General features: G+C 44.2%; 2 protein-coding genes across 6 annotated transcripts in view; one reads left to right on the forward strand and one right to left on the reverse strand.

Moving 5' to 3' along the window:
- Positions 1-13,554, reverse strand: part of UFSP2 (UFM1 specific peptidase 2) — a 184,292-nt gene extending 170,738 nt beyond the window's left edge. For 2 of the 4 annotated variants that reach the window (XM_085641939.1, XM_085641937.1), the window contains exon 1: positions 13,392-13,554. In XM_085641939.1, the coding sequence (XP_085498065.1) occupies positions 13,392-13,539 (148 nt within the window). In that variant the 5' untranslated portion in view covers positions 13,540-13,554. The remainder of the gene's footprint in view (positions 1-13,391) is intronic. The other 2 variants (XM_085641940.1, XM_085641938.1) reach the window with 1 other exon arrangement.
- Positions 13,555-14,130: 576 nt separating this feature from the next.
- The window catches only part of CFAP96 (cilia and flagella associated protein 96), a 262,999-nt gene continuing 256,067 nt past the window's right edge, over positions 14,131-21,062 (forward strand). The window contains exon 1 of one of the 2 annotated variants that reach the window (XM_085641942.1): positions 14,131-14,198. The gene's annotated coding sequence lies outside the window, so the exon portion shown is untranslated. Of the gene's footprint in view, positions 14,235-21,062 lie in introns of both variants that reach the window. The other variant, XM_085641943.1, reaches the window with a different exon arrangement.

Below are 21,062 nucleotides of genomic sequence, written 5' to 3' on the forward strand. Positions count from 1 at the left end.
ACGGTCCAGCAGGTCCTTAAAATGAGACAGAGATGTGACTGAATGAGGTCAGAGATAACATCGGTACACAGGGTAACATCGGTTGTTCGCACCTTTGCACACAGGCTGATGTACCCCACCCCTCCCGCAGCACTGCGCTCAACACGTGTCTGTAGGGCAGCGCTGCCCGCTGGGTCAGGCCTACAGTAAGGTCCAGCAGGTCCTTAAAATGAGACAGACATGTGACTGAATGAGGTCAGAGAACACATTATTAAGCAGGGCAATATCGCTTGTTTGTACCTGCGCACCCAGGCTGATGCACCCCACCCCTCCCGCAGCATCACGCTCAATTACAGCCCCTGTGCACCCTGGCCCCACTGCTCACCTGCTGTCATTGTTGTGTGTCCAAACACGACGGGCAGCAGTGTTCACAATTCAGATGCAGTGTTGATTGCGACGATGGTGTACGCCTTATGGATCCCTTTTTTATTGCGCATTGTGATATGCGAGGTGGATGCGGCCATATCACCTGAGGCAGTGTAGAAGAACTGGGACATGTGGCGTCGTCGTTATCCTATTTATACGTACGGAAAGTGGGCTGGGCTTGCATATGCCAGGCGAGCGTCGGGGTGTGAATAATAGTTCCGGGGACCTGGGCGTTGTTCAGTTCCTGCCTGGCCAGGAAGTGTATTTATGTGTGTTTCTGTTGCAGTTTTGACATCGCAGAATGCGCAATTTACATTAATGTAGCATGTACCGGGAGGGCGGCAACTATCGCTAGTGAGATGCTGTTCGAAAACATTGAATGGCCAACATCACATGTCGTTGTCAAGGTTGTGGATATGCGCTCATGTCAATGGTGTGCGGTATTATTGAAAGTGTTGCTATCGCAAAGCGCACACATGTGAATGTGCTTGGATGGAAGGAGGATCAGCAGTGAGGCTACGTCATAAATAGTGATAATGTTCATTATAGTCAAGCAATGCATGCCCAACGTGAATCTGAAAGTCTCACATATGACACACTACTATACTGGTAAAGCCTGGCAACAGAGAACACAGCAATACAAATGTACACATTACTGTTTACTGTTTGTCACATGTGATCTAGGATGTGCACTCTGCCCGTGGCTGATGATACCCCTTCGGGCCAGCAATACCCAGGCAAAAAGGCAGCACAATAATGTGCACACACACGCACCAGGGGCATCGTGTAACACAAATTTGATTTTTGATGCAACGTTTGAGATGCATGGCCATCACACGTGGAAGGCTAATGTACAGACCATGAATATTGATCAAGATGATCGTTGCATGTTGTGTGTAGTAGAAGATATGTGTACACAGCAAAAAAACTTTTCAAAAAAGCTCTCTAAGCAGAAGGGGTGTGTCTCATCAAACGCTGTAGAGAGAATGACTAAAATGGGTGGGGTCCTCCAACTGTTACAATGAGAAATGTTATGAACTACTCAAATGCTTTTTTTAAGGTCACATGGCAATCGTGCATCGAGGGCGCAAGGAGGCCGCACCCGACAAGATTTTGAGAAAATATATTTATCATAATATACGTTTATTACAGTTAGAAATATATAAATGTTTAAAATATTTTAGATTATCGCTTTCTCTCATATACAGTTTAAAGTTATTTAGATATAGTTTTGAGACTAAAAAAAAAACGAGGGAATGGCGTAACCAGCGCGACACCATACGTCTATGACGTAACACAGGGCCTGGCAGCGTGCACTCATCGCATACGCAACGCGCAGCGGGCGCGACCCCATACGTACATGACGTAACGCGTGGCTTGGTACTGCATACCCATCGGATACCTATGTAACAGCTGGCGCAAACTCATACATATATGATGTGCCACGAATCCGTCGGATACGAAATGCGCATCCTTTACGAGTTTGGCAATATGGCGGATAGGATTCGCGTGGTGATGGAGCTTGGTACACTATCGTTATGGGAGTGCAGTTTTCTCAACAAAAAAAAAAGAGAGATACATATTTTTGGGGAAAGATATAAAACATTACTTAATTTTTTAAGTTAAAAAAAAGAAGTATAATAGAGTTTCAAAATATTACAAAAAAAAATAGAAAAAATATAGGTTTTATAAACATTAAAATATGAAATTAACATTTAAAAAATCTTCGAAATTCACTGAAAAAAACCATAGGTTTTACAGACGTTATAGTTAGGAATTAGCATTTAAAAAACCTGTGAAATTCACAAAAAAAACCATAGGTTTCAGGGACGTTATAGTTAGTTGGACATTTGACTCATATAAAACCAGAGAAATTCGCCTGTTATAGTTAGTTGAGCTAACTATAACTCGCACGCCCGCAATGCACTGCTGATGAAGTCACATATTACATCACTCATGACATGGTCAGTGACATCACTGATGACATCACTGATGACATCTCAAATGACATCACTGATGACATCATCCACGTGATAATCTGATGCACATACTGATGCCCTAATATAAACTTTGATACACCCATTCTAAAATGCAGACTACAATTTTTTAAACTATACACACAACAATGCCATATACTACATACCACTCCCTGTTTCTTAGGTCTACACACACATCCAGTCACTTATACATGTAGTTACTCATCAATACAGTAGTATAATATGCACTCATACATCTATACATGCAGTCACACTCCGCCGCTCATCCATAGTTACTCACACACCTAGTCAGTAATGCAAAGAATCAATCACATATCCATTTACTCATGTATACAGTTATACACACCAAGTCCATTATTTATAGACACACCATATCACTTATTTATAGAGATACTAATACATATTTACTGTCTTATACAATTACTGATACAAGCAGACACTCCTTTATACACCAACTCTTCAAATAACTTACTCTCATGTATAGTCATTTATATACTCCAACACTCACAAATAGTGCCTTAAAACATATGTAGTTAGTCACACATACACCACTGAGACATTCATTCACTCACCAACACACCCATACACACAGTAACTCATCCATACAGCCCTTCCCAGATACGCTTTTGAATCCATACAACCAGTGAATCACCCACTCAGACATCTATGCACAGAGTCATACACTCCCCCCCCACCCACCCATACAGACACTCAAGGACGCATACAGATACAACAAATCAATAACCCATATAGATACTCCTGTATCTATTCAGCGACCCATGCAGTTGCTGACACACCAACTGAGAGACAAATACAGACTTTCACACAGTGCAGTGTAGTCACTAACCCATGCATTCAGTAAGACACGTTCAATCACTCACTTACACAGTCAGTTACGCATCTACTAAATAATCCCTTCAGGCACTTGTAAATGCATTCATTCTTCAATACACCTTGGCATAGATATATATGAAAAATATTTAAACTTTACAGAAACACACATTCACTGGATGATGTCATCCGTGATTTCATTTGAGATGTCATGAGTGATGTCATCAGTGATGTCACTGACCATGTCATGAGTGATGTAATATGTGACATCATCAGCAGTGCATTGCGGGCGCGCGAGTTATAGTTAGCTCAACTAACTATAACAGTCAAATGTCCAACTAACTAGAACGTCCCTGAAACCTATGGTTTTTTGGGGGAATTTCAAAGGTTTTTTAAATGCTAATTCCTAACTATGTCTGTAAAACCTATGGTTTTTTCAGTGAATATATATATATATATATATATATATATATATATATATTTTTTTTTTTCTCTCTCGAAGACACTGCATGGCACACTGAGCCAGTGCTACAGTGGATATTCTGCACTGCACTTGTTTCTTTCATGCATTAAAAAGCATTCTCATATGCAGCCCGTTCCCACATACTTCTCTCTCACAGACCATTCTTACGCAGAGCACCGCCCCTCCCCCTCCCCCTAAGCTTTTGCTTGTCCTAAGAGTGTGTAAATTGGGGGTCTTTTGAGGGCGAGCCCATTGAACTCAATTGAAACATTTTTGGAGGGTGAGGACTGGTTGCTCTGTGATCCCATTGAAGTCTAAGGAAGGCATAGCTTGTTTGGAAGGTGGAGATGAGTCTAAGGGGTGTGTCACGCCCCAAATGAGGGTGAATTGAAATGTATCACAAACAGCTCTAGAGTTTCCCAGGATCGTAAGTCATAAATTCAAGGATTTCTTTGCATGCTGGGACTTGCAGTCCTGTTTATCCCTTCATAAAAAGAAATACTTGAAGTCCGAAAAACCAAAGTAAAAACTTTGGCCGGGTGACCTACACAAGCAAGCACAGACTTAAGAGAAACTTGACAGCTCTGCATAACCTCCGCTCTTGCATTCCCTTCTTGCAAACCTGCATTGCCCCACTGCCCGTTCCTTACAGTTCAGGTCTTTCCACACACTCCCTTCTCAGTGTGCACAGCCCTCCCCTCGCCCCACACAGACACACACACTCTCTGTCTCTCCTACAACCCCCTTTTCCACATTCACCTTCTTGCTGCTGGCTCCCCTGATCGCCGCCGCCTTGTCGTAGACGTGACATTTGAGGACGGTACTGCCCACAACCACTGCCAGCACGTACCGGCCGTGCCCCTGGTAGCCATTCTTCAGCAGAGTCTCCATCCTCTCCCCGAGGTGGTCCACCCCGCAATTTTTATTTATTTTAGTTAATGCATTTTTATAAAGCGTGGACTTTACCCGAAGGTGTCAGAGCGCTGTACAATAGAACCAGTTACGTTACATGAGAGAAATGTTACAAAATAGAACGTTACAAAAATAGCAGGACACAGTATCAAACACAGCAGGCAAAAGGAGGTAGGGATAAACATAGAAGGCAAGAACACAATATCAAACACAGCAAGCAAGGAATGTACAAAAGAAATTACAAATTTACAACGACTAACGAACTTCCTGGCGGGGTCTGAGAATGAAAGAATTCGTTCTGAAAGTGTCTTTGGAATAGAAGAGATTTGAGGTCAGCTTTGAAGATCCGGATGGAGGTGGTGGCATGGAGCGATGGAGGAAGTGAGTTCCAGATTCTCACCGCATTACCTGAGAACGATTGAGCCATTGATTTTTCCCTTTTGAAGGAAGGGGGCTCAAGCAGAAACTTTTCCGTATTCCGACGAGGTCTCCAGCCTCCAGAAAATTTCAGTGTATTCGCCAGATAGCAAGGGGAGGAAGTGTGCAAGGCGTGATGCAGGCCGTTTTGTAAATAGCTCTTGACTCGATGGGAAGCCATCGGAGAGAAGACAGGATAGGAGTGATGTGGTCACTTCGTTTGGACCCTGAAATGAAGCGAGCTGCTGAATGGAGGACAAATTTGAGGGGGGAGAGGTGAGATTTGGGTAAGCCAGTCAGAAGAGAATTACAATAATCCAGTCTAGAGAGAACTAGTGATTGGACCAAGGTTTTTAGGTCTTTCTCCGGGAAGAACCGACGAATCCCCCACAGAAGGCGCAGCTGATAAGGTGCGTTCTTGGCAATGGAGTTGATGTGTGAGATTAGGTTGAGTTTTTTGTCAAGTATGACACCTAGGGATTTAGCGCAGTCGACAATGATGGGTTTACTGTTGAGTAAATTCAGCTGATCCATCCAGGATTGAACAGGAGGCAGGGAGAGAGGTAGATAGGAGGAGGTATTCAGTTTTGGAGGGATACAGAATGAGTTGGTGAACTAACATCCAGTTGTGAATAGAGTTGAGAGTAGAGTTGAGTAGTGAGAGATCTTGTGAGGAAGACACCTTGAGGTAGATTTGGGTGTCATCCGCATAGAGATCGTAAAGGATTCCAGATTTGCTTAGGAGGTCCCCTAATGGTTCCAGATAGAGATTAAACAGAGTGGGTGCAAGGATAGAACCTTGACCAACCACCAGTGGAGACGAGAGACTGTTCACAATCTTGATCATTTGGGATCTGTCCGAGAGGAATGAGGCAAACCATTTAAGCACTGTGCCTTCCACGCCCATTCTCTGTTGAAGAGTGTTAAGGAGGGCGTTGTGATTAACAGTGTCAAAGGCTGCAGAGAGGTCAAGAAGAATCAGAAGGCACGATTCCCCTGAATCGAGTATATGCAGCGCATCATCGATCACTTGCAGCAGGGCTGTTTCAGTGCTGCAATTTTGAATAAAGCCAGACTGGAACACGTCAAGGAGATTATTGTCCATAATGTGTTGGTAAAGTTGTTTTGCAACACATTTTTCTGTGATTTTTTAAAGAAAAGGGAGGTTGGTGATGGGGCGGAAGTTGTTGAGGTCGTTCGCATCTGGGGAGGGTTTTTTTTAGAAGAGGGGTAACCTGTCCTGTTTTGAGGACAGCTGGGAGGGATCCTTGACTGAGGAAGAGATTAACTAGCCTGGTCCAAGAAGAGAGAGTATTGGTATAGAAATCGATGGCGATGACACTAGGTATGGGGTCAGAAGAATGGTTGGAGGGTTTGGTTTCGAGGATGCATTTGAGGAGGTCATCTTCCGAGATGGCGGCAAAGTTCTGCCAAGTGACTAAGGATTTTCGCTCCTCAATGGGGGTGGGGTGGGTGACCTGATCCACCAGTGATTTGACCTTTTCATCAAAGAATATAGCGAATTCAGTTGCTTTCTTTGAAGCATCCTCAGGTTTGATGGTTTGGGGAGAGCAGTTTGGGTTTTTGATGAGGTCGAAAAGTTTTTGGGGTCTGTTTTTAGCAGAGTCGAGGAGGGATCTGAAATGTGATGTTTTTTCATGGAAGATGTGCTTGTGGTATTTGGATCTTGCCGAACGTAAAAGAGAGAGATTGGAGGTGGATGGAGATTGTCTCCAATATTTCTCGAAGATTCTAAGGTTTTCTGTCTTCCGGTTCTCAAGCCTTAAGTATACACGTATCATACTCTCGGTACTAGGGTTCAGTATGCATCCACGTAACACTGGTTGTGGTAGTAGGAAAAGGGAGACCCAATAATATGAGATTTCCTCCGGATTATTTAGTGACAAAAACTAAGATTTGGAATTCACACCACAGCCCACATGTTTAACCACAGCGTTGCCCGGTGTTTTACTGCAGTTTCTTTTAGTTAGCGCTACATCAGACAGTAATAGCGCTCTGCAGAAGGGAGTGCTGTACGAGCTCTAAGTCAAACTTCCAAAACATCAGCTGAACCGTAGTAACCAATCGCCTTCAGTTTTACAGTTTTCTTCAGCCAATGGCGGCTACGCTGTCTCATCCAGCTGGGTGGCGAGCTGTGAGTGGGTATCGCATCATGGCAGACAAGCATTAAAAATGCAATAGGTCTCGCATTTGCGAGAGTTTAAGCTATTGCCTTTGAAATGGCAATGCCTTTTATTTATCGGTTTTGATAATTAACACATAAATAAAAGGCATTGTTATTTACAATTCCAATAGCTCAAACTCTTGTAAATGCAAGACCTATTTTATTTTAACGAAGCAACCGCCATTGTCCCGGGCTACTTAGAAAGTTAAAGCGCTCATTGGGCGCTGAAAGTTGTGGGAAAGTATGTACACCCTATCGTATCATGTGACACCACTTATGCCACATCACTTAACCCATGCACATCACATCACCTCACTTGAATTAAAAGGCCACGGCGATTGCTGCTTGTTGCTGTTTGGGAGGTGGGAGGAGAGCCACGGCGATCGCGATCGCTGCTCGATGCTGTTTGAGAGGTGGGAGGGGTGTTCTTTTCAGGCAAGCATTACGGGTGTTCTATTAAATAAATAAATAGAGGGCCACGGTGATTGCTGCTCATTGCTGTTTAGGAGGTGGGAGAGGAGCCACTGCGATCGCTGCTTGATGCTGTTATGGAGGATGGCGGGGTGTTCTTTTCAGGCTAGCATTACGGGCGCTCTATTAAATAAATAAAAAGCCATGGCGAATGCTGCTCGATGCTGTTTGGCAGGTGGGAGGGGTAAATAAAAGGCCACAGTGATTAAACAACGAAAGTGAAACCAGCCACGGCATCGTTGCTGGATGATGTTTGGGAGAACACGGGACGAGAAGAAAAGAAGAATAAGAAGAAAAAAAACACACCCAGGCGTTTCAAGAACACAGTGAAGAGAACTAGCAGACCTCGTAGAGGGGTGGGGCGAGAGTGTCAGCGGGTGGGCTCTCACTTGTGATCAGCTGAGAGTATGAATGACTGTGCATCTGCAGCTGAATGCGGATGTATGAATGAATGGGCGGGTGCAAGAACCAATGGATGGATGGATGCCCGAACATGCATGGGTAGGGAGGTAGGCGGACGTTGGGACGGAGGGGTGGGTGGAAAGGGCATTACAATGGATGGATGAGTAGGTAGATATATGTGGCGGATGGATGGAGAAGTATATGTATGGGTGAGTAGGTGGATGAATGCATGGATATGTAGAATAACATGCAAACTGAAACAGTGTACACTGATCAATCACTGGGCTCTTCTTGAATGAAGGAGAGCTGTTGGAACAGCACTGCACTGCTATCTCTTCGAGCGGCTCTCAAAACGTGCCTTCGCTTTCACTCTAGCAGGACATCCTGTTATTCTTCACCAGCTGTGCTGGATCATAGGAGACGCCTCATACACGTTAAAGTTGCTCTGTGAAACGGTTTTAGCACTGCAACAAACTGTTTGACTTTGGGCAAAGCATTTCATTTATCTGCACCTCAGTTCCCCGCGCCTCCTACTCTCCCGAACAACTGGACCCATTTAGAAAGCACTTCTACTCTGTATAAAATGATGCATTTGCTGTATAATTTCCCTTCAAGACACACATGACCCGTTTACGAATAAGCTACTTTGTTCTTATCCAGTTGCACCTTATTTCTCTGTTATTTCATGACGATTCCAAATCCAGCATGCTTTCTAAAAAAGTTTGCCTGGTGTATCTGTTTCTAAAGCCAACTGACCAGTGCACTAGAAACCTAAGACAAACTGCGCCTCGGTGAATTTAGACGTGCACTTTTCCATGCCAATGTATTCTATTGCTTATTCATAAAGTACTTTGCCCCCGAGAGATATTCCGAGTTCTTAAACTGAGCTCAAGGCTGGGCTCTTGAGAGCTTGCGCGTGGATATCTTCACTACCACCTCTTAAGCGCAGTATAAACAACAAGCGCTCGCCATCGCCTTGTCCTCCCCGTGCGCCTCTGAGCTCCGTGCCTGCTTCACAGCTGTCGTGAAAACTTTTCTTATCTGCTTGTTAAATAAACAAGCAGATAAGAAAAGTCTTTACGTCAGCCGTGAAGCAGGCGAGGCAGTCCACCAAAAAGCCAAAGGGAGGCAACACAAAAGGCTCCTTTCCAATGGGAAGCCAGCGTTTACCATAAACGCTAACGCTACCCAATGGAAATGAGGGGCGGGGCTCGAGTTCCCTTCTCCAAACTGACTTGTTCACTATAAGTCTTGAGGCGAGGAGCGCATGCGCGCTCCAATGCCAGCCGAGACCTAAAAAAGGGGGGCATTGGAGTTTATTCAGGTTGGGGGGATGGCTGTATGCAAGACCCTGCAGCAACTCCACGCAGGGCACGGCGAAAGTCTGTGCACGGCGGGAGGTTGACATAATTATACACAGTAATAAAATTTTACTTTAAGTTGAAAAAGACCCAAGAAATTCACTGTAAAAAACGGAAAGGTTAAAGTCATGTTATAGTTATGTATGGTAGTAACATTTTCGGTTGTGTTAAAAAAAAAAAAAAATACCTAGAAATTCACTGAACAAAAACAAAGGTTAAAATGACATTATAGTTAGAAGAAAATTTCAGTTTAAATGTAACATTTTAAATGAACAAAAACAGTGAAAATCACCAGTTATAGTTAACTCAAGAAACCGAAACTCACGCCATGGATATGTACTGCATAAGAACGCACATATAACAACACTTATGACATGTTCTATGACACCTCTAATAACATCACTGATGGCAATTGAAATGACATCCTTGACGACATCATTGTGCATGTAAGAGGAGGGAGTTATAGTTTGTTGAGTTAACTATCATCACAAGGTTAGATGGACTCCGGTTTGTATAGGAAATCTTGGAAATATGTTGGAACGTTACTCGGACTAACAACACTTTTTTATTGGTTTTGTGGATGCAGTAAGTGCAGGGAACGTTGTGAAGTTTCTAGATGAATTGTTTCAGATGGAAGGGTTACCTAAGAACGTCATTACGGATAATGGTCCTCGCTTTCGCGCTGTGGAGGTGCAATCATTTTTACAACACAATAGAGTGGAACATAAACGTACTCAGGTTACCCAGAAGGTAATGGCGAGGTTGATAGGTCCAACTGAGTTATTAAAGGTGCACTTCAGCTGGAAAGTACTAGAAGGAAGAACTGGATGGTGATGGTAAGGAAAAAAGGTTTGGATGTATTGCATCACTCCCTGTGTGACTGATTATAGCCCTTTCACTGTTATGCAAGGCAGAGTTCCCTTAACCAAGATACTCAGGGGTGGATGGAACAATCTAGGCAGGTTCAGCGGCCGCCAGAGGTGGTGAGGCCAAATGTTAAAGTGGCACAGGATATTTATAAACTGTATTGTGATGCTAAGTCTGGTGCCAAAGAAGTAGGAGTGCAAGTTGGGAAAATGGTGTACGTGAAGAGGCCCATAAAAGGGAGGCAGGAAGAGAGCAAGTTTCTAGGTCCCTGGAGGGTGGAGGAGGTGTTTTGATAATGCAGCCATGATAAGTGACGGAAGGGTGAGGCACATAAGAAGGATGGCAAAATGGAAAAATAAAATGGAAATTCAGCAAGGGGGCAAGAAGAATAGATTTGGATGTCTGGAAGAAGAGGAAGCTAAAGTTAATTGTATGTTGAGAGGTAGGAGTGAGTATGAAGGCGGAAGTGAGAGTAATGTGCAGGTATGTGAAAGTGCTGAAGGTAAGCAGGAAAGTGCTGAGGGTGAGAGTGAAAGCTTGGAAATTGAATGTAAGGAGACACTGAGCAGGAGTGACGTGTGGTAAAACAAAAACTGTGTATTTAGAAGAATATGTCCTTTAATTTCATTGTATAGTCTATTCTTTTATATATATTCTGGAGGGTCGGTTGTATATTTTTATCATATTTGTATATTTATCAGCTGTTTTATTTGGCATTTGCTAAGTATGTCATTTTATGTAGAACTTCATTTTAGGTAGGACCTCTATAAGACTGTAAGCTATATTGTTTGTAATCATTTTGTTATATTATGAAGGGAAGGGGATGCGTTATGAGATTAGATTCTTGACTTGTGTGTAATGTGGGGATTTGGAGTTAGTGGCAGTTGTTGTTTGGCAGCTGATAAGTACAAACGCACCTGGTGACACTCGCTCAGGGCCGAATAAAGAAGTACCTTTGTACTTACCTCGTTAGGAGTCCTTCTTTACAACATCGGTCTAATTTGTTTTATTGTTAGTCTATGAGTGTTGTTATTTAGTCGTCAGTAGGAGTGTCATGAGATTTAACTTGAAAATGTCTATGGAGTTCGAAAAATGTTCAATTTAAATGCACTGCATTGAAAGAATATGATGGAAAATCACAAGACAAAATTGGTTAGTTCGGTCTGGATCATTCAGGCAGCCCTAGAACACAATTAAAAATGCTTTCTATTTAAATTTGCTGTTCCAAGTATGCAGTGCTGAAAATAGGCTTTAGGTAACTGCTTATTTTTGTAATGTCTGTGACATCAATAGGATGAACGGGCAACCCTAATCACAAGACTGGAAGTTTGTTGCAGGATGAGCACAATATTTATTTCCTCCACCCTCGATCTCTGAACAGGGCCGGACTCGGAACGCAAATCGGCCTTGGCAATTTAGTGTGACCGGACAGGGGGGAGTGAGTGGGGCTGGGGGGGCATGGGGGAGCTTTGAAAACACTGCAGCTGCTTTTGGTACAGCGGCCGATATTGCAGCACTGCTGCAAAACCGGCCCCCTGTACCAAAAACAGCCCCTACCCTTACGGTCCACTGAGAAAACACCTGGTGCCCGCTACGGCCAGTCAAGCCCTGTCACTGAATAATGCCATAATAGCAATACTTTAACTTGCATCAGAAACCCTACGCCAGCCCTCAATAACATGCTGAGTTAGTTCAAGTGTCTGGGAATGCATCCTGCATTCAGACAACTCACTCCTCATTCTCGCCCTTCACTTTCACACTCAACCTGCACTCACAGCGATCACAATGCACTCACACTGATCACCATGCACTCACACTATTCACCCTGCACTCACAATGACCACACAGCACTTATGCCACTCGCCATGAACTCACTGTTCTCCCTTTACTTACCCTGTGGTCACATGAGCACATCGCTCACTCTGCGCTCACAATGCACTTGCACTATTCACCCTGCAGTCACACGATCACACTACTCATCCTGCGCTCATGGGACACTTCACTCAGCTGTCCCCCTCAGTGCTTACTCTAAATCTCACTCAAACAAGCCCATCACTAAACATGCATTCACATGCCCTACTCTGCACTTACATCCGCAACCAAATTCATATGGTCACCTCACTCACCCTACAGTCAGTCCTCTCACCCTACTCTCACACTGTTGCATCGCTCACAGTGCCCTCACATGGGCACTCCTGACACCCACACAGCACAGAGGGTTAATGTCTGCTACAAAGAACGTGTACCAAGCATATCACAGAACTGAGTGAGTAAACTACGAGTAGCCCTATAAAAAACATTAAATGTTTGTCAGAAAGGGGCTATAGAGAGATGAGGTGCATTGTTGGCGAGTGGAAGTGAGGCAATTCATGGAGAAGGCTGAATGGAGGAGGGGCGCCAAAAAAGACTGTTGCACCGTGCACAACCAGTTCTAGGGCCAGCCCTGGCTGGAAGTCTTAGCCCACCCCCCTAAATTCAGGTCTAGTTGCGCCCCTGGTTATGGTCCTACATACCTACCAACTTGAAGAACAATCTCACAGTATGAGGAGGGGACAGACAGGCCTCCTGCCAGAAGTACCTTGGAGGCACTTTTGAACACCCCTTCCCCAGCCCCCCTCCCCCTGGAAAAAAAAGCTTGCTGAGGCCGGTGCCGATGTCCTTGGGTGTTTTTACACCCCTAATGGACGTCGGCAGTTCAAAGCCTCTCGAAAACGAGCTGGAAAACCACTGACTAGTTGCAGTGGTTTTCAGCTCGTATTCCCTGCCACAGTGTGATATCGGCTCTTCACCGGGTGACCGTCTGATGGGACCCGATATCGTGTGTTACACTGTTGTACCGTGTGAGTTGTCAAGTATCATAACCTCGAATAAGGGTCCTCGAGAAGTATGCACTTTACATGCTGCTAACCACGTGTCACGACGTTGCTGAACTAAGGATCTGATGAGTTTTGTGAGGACGTGTCGCTTCTGGCTGAAGAGGCTGCTGCGTTCAGACTGAGAACTTTGCTAATGGTTTGGTACACACGCTCATGTCAAACACAATACCGCTGTAGTAAATGTAACACACAGAACGAGCTCACCATGGCGATTGTGAATGTGAAGCAGTTTGTGTAGATGATCCGTCACATAGACGTCCCTGCAACCCTCCACAATCAGCTGTTCTGCCTGTGCTGACTCTGAAAGAACAGGAAACGGTAGCACGGGTTCCTGTGAAAAGTGTCGCGCCATCTTGAGGTGAAACGTGCCTAGCATTGGCCATACAGTACAAGAGTGTTACGGGAAATTTATTTTCTTACTGGTCCTAAGTAGCTTCATTAATTGAATGAGTCAGTCCAACATATTATTAAACACCATACAGTGTTAATAATGATAACAAAAGAGTTATCTTTGATTGATGTCTTTTTTTAATTGCTTTTAACAAACTAGGTACTACATGCGTTGTTTGCTATAGGGTTTCCTTACATATCGCATTATACTTTGTTTAAAAAACATCTTGCACGGCTGTGTACTGCTCTTTAGCAGGAGACTGCCAGCTTGTCCGTTCGTAGCCAGTCACTTCCGTCACGATACCCAACATGCATTGCTAACATTTAGCTTGCTTATGTGATTCATTGGAGTGTACCACAATTCCCAAACTCCGGGGAGGTCACGTTAGTTTCAAACTTCACTTGTCTCCCTTGTTTCGTGTCACCACAACCTGGAAAATGAAGGAACCTTGTTTAAGAGTATTCTTCAAATTCAAAGCCTTTAAGATAATGTTTTCTCATTCCACACAAAGTCGAGATTCTTTCAATCGACCAGCCCGAATCCCTAGCAACCAGAAACAAAACTTTTTGAGTGACAAGGGAGCGTCAGGGCAACTAAGGGAGAGGGGGCAGCTGCACCAGGTGAGCTCTCGAAATAGATCATGAATCTCTTTATAGGTATGGGACTTGCCTTAATATTTGATTTTCAAAATGAGTGATATTTCTATTTCCAGTGCTATAAATTACACATTTTTCAGTGTCCGACAATGAGATAAAGGTTTCACAAATGATCGAATGGTGACAAATGAAGTTTCCAGCTCCCGACCCCTAACTAACCGCCCTTTCCCCTCCTAGCCCTGGGTCCTATGATTTCAATGCCTGTTGACTGCAGTGCCTATTCTCTTCAGTTTCAGTGGAGGCTAGTGTGTTTATAGTTTTCTTTGGCGTCCCGGGTTTATAGCACTTTGGTTTCCAATAGCTGTCGTTTTTTGGGCTGTAGGTGTCAATTTGTAGTTCTCAGTGTCTGTAGCCTCTGGTATTTTCCCCATACTTTGACGATAGGTTGTGGTGTCTTTAGTTTTTTGGGCTGTAGGTGTCAATTTGTAGTTCTTAGTGTCTGTAGCCTCTAGTATTTTCCCGTTACTTTGACGATAGGTTGTGGTGTCTTTGCTTTTCAGTGGTTTCTAGGGGTTTGTGATGTTCACAGTTTTTTTTTTTAATTAAAGGGAGAGGATGTGGCGTAATCACCAGAGGTGCCTACCTTGGAGTTGGGGGCCAGGTTTCAGTGTCGGCGTCAGCTCAACATCCTGTGATTCTGGGCAAATCACTTAATCTCCCGTGCCTACCTAAACTGACATTTGGTCAGAAGGGGCGAATCAGTATTCATGCAGTTGGTTAATGCTACCATGGCATGGTTATGTGATGATTTAAAAATATGACGTATGATTTCCTGTAATAATGCTGACACCATGCTGACTTTGCAGTTTCCATGATTTCCTATACTAAAATGTCTATATATGCCCTTGAATTTGGGAGTGTGTTGTATCTTGGTTTAAGTGCAATACATCTTCCGCTACGTGCCTCCATATTTGGCGACGATTGGAAAGACTCAATCAATAAGGAGCTGCAGAGGGAAAGACACAAACAGGTCGCCCTCCTCTCAACATGCAATATAAATACAAAGACCTGTTCATATAGGGCTCCTTTTCTTGAGGATATTCATATAAGTGGAGGCAAGGATTCCATCACTTTTTCTTACCACTCCTCACTTTCATCAGAGTTAGTGTCCTACCACTTTACTGCCCAAAATGTATTAAAAACAAACCTTTTTGCAACTGACAAACACCACGTACCCCCTATATATATATATATAGGGATGTACCTTGAATAGTGTATTAGACACTGGTTACACCAATCTATGTGTTACCCTTACAAAAAATATGTGAAAGGACAAGATGGCACCTCATGTGTGCACCACCAGTCGAGCTTGCTGATTGGTACTCACCAGCTATGCTCACTTTTCTCATCATTGGCAACCATCTCGCCGTAAAAAATATGCGTCCCAAAAATTTGTGCCAAAAATTATGATACCACTGTGATGTGTATTTCACAATTACCACAAAAACATGACTCCGTGAAAATAAAATTGAGATAAGTAGCACGATTACCAACTTTATTCTTCACTTGTGCACTTATTCAAATTTTAAAACCGGCTGCTTTTATGCAGACCACTTTATTTACTCAGCCGACATGTTTCATTGCCACTACTACTTAAAGGCAATTTTGTCAGGGCAGGGTCATCAATCACCAATCTTGGACACTTGTGTCGTTTGTGTATAATGACTGTCATGAGCAAAAAGAAGGCCTAGTTACTAAAACACTCACTCTTCGGGAATTCAAACACACATCATTACTGCATGTAACAAGTATCTTTACCATGTGGGAGCCCATGTCAATCGTACCAGCTCTCCACTCCGTCACACTGAGGAAACTTTCAGCCGTGAGTCCCTCTTTTTTGGGCGTACACTCTAATGTAGTGCAATTTCTAAACACAGAGGAAAAGACCGGTAGTTACTCACACCCCAATCGTATCGTTTCCTATGCATAACGGTGGCTACTCGCACACCTTAGCCTACCCGCCTTCAACAATAGTTACTCACTCCTAACATCACCTTTTTCTTAGAAAGCAAACTGTCCTTTGCATTACCGGCATCCCGCATCCTATCAGTTCAATTACTGAAAGCCTCAGACGCAAAGATAGCGACCTTACCGTCTTCTTTACAAGGAGTGTGTTTCATCATCCCTCGCTCCCGGTGCCGAGTCGCAGCGATTTAAAAACACTTCCCGCTACTTGTCACGTCACAATCGTCATTCTCACGTGACTTTAGTGTCAATCATGGCGGACATCTTAAATTTCACGTTACCAAACCCAAATGGAATTCTTCCACAATTACACGGGGAACAAAGACGGGTGATTTGTCTTGCTTTCTATTAAAACACGCAATTTCCTCATCTTTCAACATGGGGCAAATTCCATCCCCCTTGATCACGCTGATAGCGAGTCGTAATATATTTACACCTCCAATTTCTCATAGGCAGGTATCTCACTGTGGGGGCCATCTTAAATATAATATTGCCCACCCTGCAAGCCATCTACTTTCAAGTACAAGGGTTGGACTGCTAATGTTTTCTTCCCCATTTTCAATTTACAACAAACCCGCTCAATTATTTTGGGAGGTGCACCCAACTATCTCGAGGGCACAATTCTCGGTGACGCGGTCGTCATATCACGTGACCCCTCCCTTCATCACCCTTTTACAGTTGGACTATTCTGTCACACACCTCTATTATGCAAATATGTTCTCTTCAGTCTCTTATGGTGCACAAAGTGCTACCTTCACATCTTTTCACTCCCCCGGTGGCCATTTTGAATTGGGAGTATTCTCTCACCTAACTTTATTGTTCCAATCTGTTTAACACATGGGTTCTTATTTATGTGCTGCGGCTTCACTTCACATCTTCGCTAAAAGCACTAATAAATTTCTTGAAAGATATCACCCTATCGGACACCAACAGAACTGGACTTCCAAAAATGGACCATCTATGGTGTTTAACTTCTGACTTTGTTCCATTCAATAAAGTCATTTAGTCCGATTTGGTCACCTTTCTCTTGAAAAATCCAACGCGCCTCTTTAGTGGCCAGAACCCTATGTAGACTGTATGGATCTCCCACTACTTTTTCAAGCACAACCCAATAGGGTTAATTATGCGAGAAAGCAGAAGGGTATGCCTGGTTGGGGGCGGGCCGGTGGGTGTGTTGGGTAGGAGTGGCTTGCCCAATGCTGTGGGCCCTGACTGTTTGGTCCTCTGGGGCAGACAAAGCCAGTCATGTGCACTCTGCATGCAGCCTACATAGAGAAAATGGCCTCCACATAGGCGCCCGGCTGGGCGCTGTCCCCACCAATCACAACGCTGCCATTGCAGCGTTGTGATTGGCTTAGGGGAAGGGAGGGAGGCTGCCTGCTTCCTGCTCCTGAGGCAGGAGAGCAGGAAAGCAGCAGGAAAATGCAGGACCCGGCCAGGAGCGGAGGCGGCACGGGACCCAGTAAGGTGAGTTTTTCTTTTAAATTAAAAAATTCCCGCTCCCGCTCCCCCTAACCCCCCATTCCATGTGACCCTCCCACCCGTGAGTCATGCGAGTCATGACTGGATTTTATGTCGCTTTTGCATAGAGTGCATCCCTGGGACATTCCAGGACAATAGGTTATATGTCATTCTTCTGTTCATTGTGTCACATTCCTCGTTCACTCTTCCTTTCTCTTTACCAGGGTTCCCCGAAAGGTGAGATAGACAGGTGTGACCATCGCTTACTGTCATAAAATCCATCCCAGGCTCCCTGCAGTGTCCCAAACTTAAAACTTTATAAACACCCCAACTCCCCCACCCCAGGACAAGTGAGAATCTCTCCTCCATCCAAACTGTGTGCTTACATGCATCTATTGATAATGTCCAAAGTTCAGATAGTGACGGGTTAAACACTCAGTTCGGAGAAGAGCAGTGCCCTCCCGCCCCTGCCAATTTCCCCCCACCCAGCACATACATTATTCAGATATCAAGTCTTGGTCCCGGACCCTCTCACCCCCTTTTATTATGTGCTTATCTCTCTGAGCCTCTCCCCCATGTTTAATATTCCCAACTATACTTGCGTGTCCCGCAGTGTTCAGATAATTTCATCTGCCGATCTGGGAGTCACCGATGGGAGTTCTTGACTGGCCTCTCCCACCATACTGGAGCTTTGTTCTGAGTCTCTGGGATCATCCCCGGACATCGAGGTGGTGTCCTGTATTCCAAGTGTGCTAAGGGATGCTATCGCCGCTACTGCTCTATCCCTTTCTCATTGTGTCTCCACTACTTTAGTTGCACTTGCAGTTTTCCTTCCTCTCCCTCTTTGTCGAGCCGGGCCCTGCTCTTGTCTCTCGTGCCTTGAGTTGTCCCGTTCCTGTGGTGCATACTGGTTGATCCATTCCCACACTTTCTGTGGCGTATTGAAGAATTTTGTCCCTTCAGTAGTTACCACTCTCAATTTAGCAGGGACACCATGGAGTATTGTATGCCCAGCTGTCGTCGCTTCCTTTTGGCGACAGCCCGGGAGAAGTCCGGGAATATTCTGACTGTACTATTGTCAAATATGAGTTGCCACTTCAGTCGGGCCTGCCGCAGCACATGATCTCTGTCTTTATAGAATAACAGTATAGTCTAAACAATGGTTCAATACACCACTTGAGAAAATGAATTAAAAAAAAAAACAAATAAAGAAAAGGGGAAAACCTCACAAATTAGAAAAAAGAAAAGAAACAAAGGGAAAATATACTACCCAAATATTAGGCTCCTAATACACACAATACCCATGTACAGATAATCTTTCCAATTTTCAAGAATACATTTTAATGTTATCAAAAAAGGGAACATATATAAATACAATGATTGGGGCGCTCATACAGTTACACAGACGGTGTTACAATTGTGAACATTGACAGGTGTAAACAGATAGTGGCTGAGGGTAAATCACAAAAATAGGTTTCTAAACAAAACAGAAATACACAACAAAACAATAGTATCCTCGTTCATTGAAGCCACATTATTGGCGTTGACGAAGTTTCAACCCTATAAATGGTTCGAGGGTCATCATCAGGACAAAAATATCAATTGGAAGAGCGTCCACTGTATTTCATTAAAAACATGTCAATCTGCATGAAGAGTAAATCAACATGGAAGGTGTATGAGACACAGATGCATTCATAGCCTCAATACATAAGGGTAGATACGTAATCTGCTGGAGTATCAAAAGAATTTCGCAAGAAGTATAATGTTTGATGTCGACCTGCTCGTCCCACCAGCATGCCGGCTCTCCTAGGCTCCACAACGTAAATTCCAGGAAGTCTTCCTGGAATTTACGTTGAGGAGCCTAGGAGAGATAATTGTTTTGTTGTGTATTTCTGTTTTGTTTAGAAACCTATTTTTGTGATTTTTCCCCCAGCCACAGCCACTATTTGTTTACACCTGTCAATGTTCACAATTGTAACACCGTCTGTGTAACTGTATGAGCGCCCCAATCATTGTATTTATATATGTTCCCTTTTTTGATAACATTAAAATGTATTCTTGAAAATAGGAAAGATTATCTGTACATGGGTATTGTGTGTATTAGGAGCCCAATATTTGGGTAGTATATTTTACCTTTGTTTCTTTTTTTTTCTAATTTGTGGGGTTATCTGTATTCTTTAAAAAAAAATCCTTTTCCCAAGTGGTGTACTTGAACCATTGTTTGGACTATACTGTTAATTACCCCTGGTTGGGGTCCTAGGGTTGTCCCCATTGTTTGCAATTATTTTTTTATAGAATAGCAGGCATGCCACCACTGGCCTCGTGGGTTGTCCAGGTAGGGGTGCTCTTGCAGGGAGTCTGTGTGCTTGCTCCAGAGCAAAGTATGGAGACAGTCCTTTTTCCACCACGTTGATGCGGATCCAGTTTTCTAAGTATGCTACCATGTTGCCTCCCTCTATCTTTTCCGGCAGGCCCATTTTACGCAAGTTGTTGCGCCGTGCTCTGTTTTTGGCGTCTTCCGCCTTGAGTTCCAGCGCATGTACCCGCTTCTCCATGTCCTTGAGTCTATGTGTAGTTGTGGTCACCTGGGGTTTCAGAACACATACATCTCCTTTGGTTGCTGTGACTCGTTCTGCCTGCTTCCTATGATCCGCTCTCAGCAGTCCCCGGTCCTCTCTGAGGGTGTCAATTTTTGTTTCCACTGCCGCACTTGAGGTCTCGATAGCTTGGAGTATGTCGTAGAGGGAGGGATCCTCAACAGTGTCTCTCCCGGCGTTGCGTCCAGTTACCTTCGAGCCGGAGCCGCAGGGTTGTCCATCATCTGTTCCTGCTGCTCCGGGTCCAGCTTTGCAGGTTCTTTTCGCTCTGCACTGCTTTCTCCCTGTGCTTTAACTGCTTCCTGGCTGCCGAGACTCAGGATCACCTAGAGCCCCTCACTGGGAGGTCTTGCCACGAAGTCCTCCATGTCTCTGTATCCCTGGAGCTCCGCACCAGACTCATCTTGCTATCGGGGGCGCCATCTTGCCTTTCCTCGTGGTCCCGCTTTGTAACATCTTTTTAACCCTTCCTTGCTTCTTATCAGCCCCCCATGCCGGGCTATGCATTACTGCTGTTCCGTGGGAGTTGGGATTGTTATTTTGTCCGCTTAAGGACCCCTTGATTGTGTCAGGATGGCACCGGATGGGGGATCGCCGGCAGGAGCGTGGACAAAAGTTCCCTACTCCATCGGCGCCAGGCCATTTCAGGCTATTCCATGCCCTTTAAAATCAAATTCAATAGCTTTCAGACACAAAGAATGACTCACAAGCACACTGTGGGGGATTATTCAAAAGGCAGTAGCCATCTGAATAAAGGTGTAACACAGAAAATAGGTCTTGATATAAAAGGGAAACACGAACACAT

This window comes from Triturus cristatus, chromosome 2_2, assembly GCF_964204655.1.
Source record: "Triturus cristatus chromosome 2_2, aTriCri1.1, whole genome shotgun sequence".
Lineage (NCBI taxonomy): Eukaryota > Metazoa > Chordata > Amphibia > Caudata > Salamandridae > Triturus > Triturus cristatus.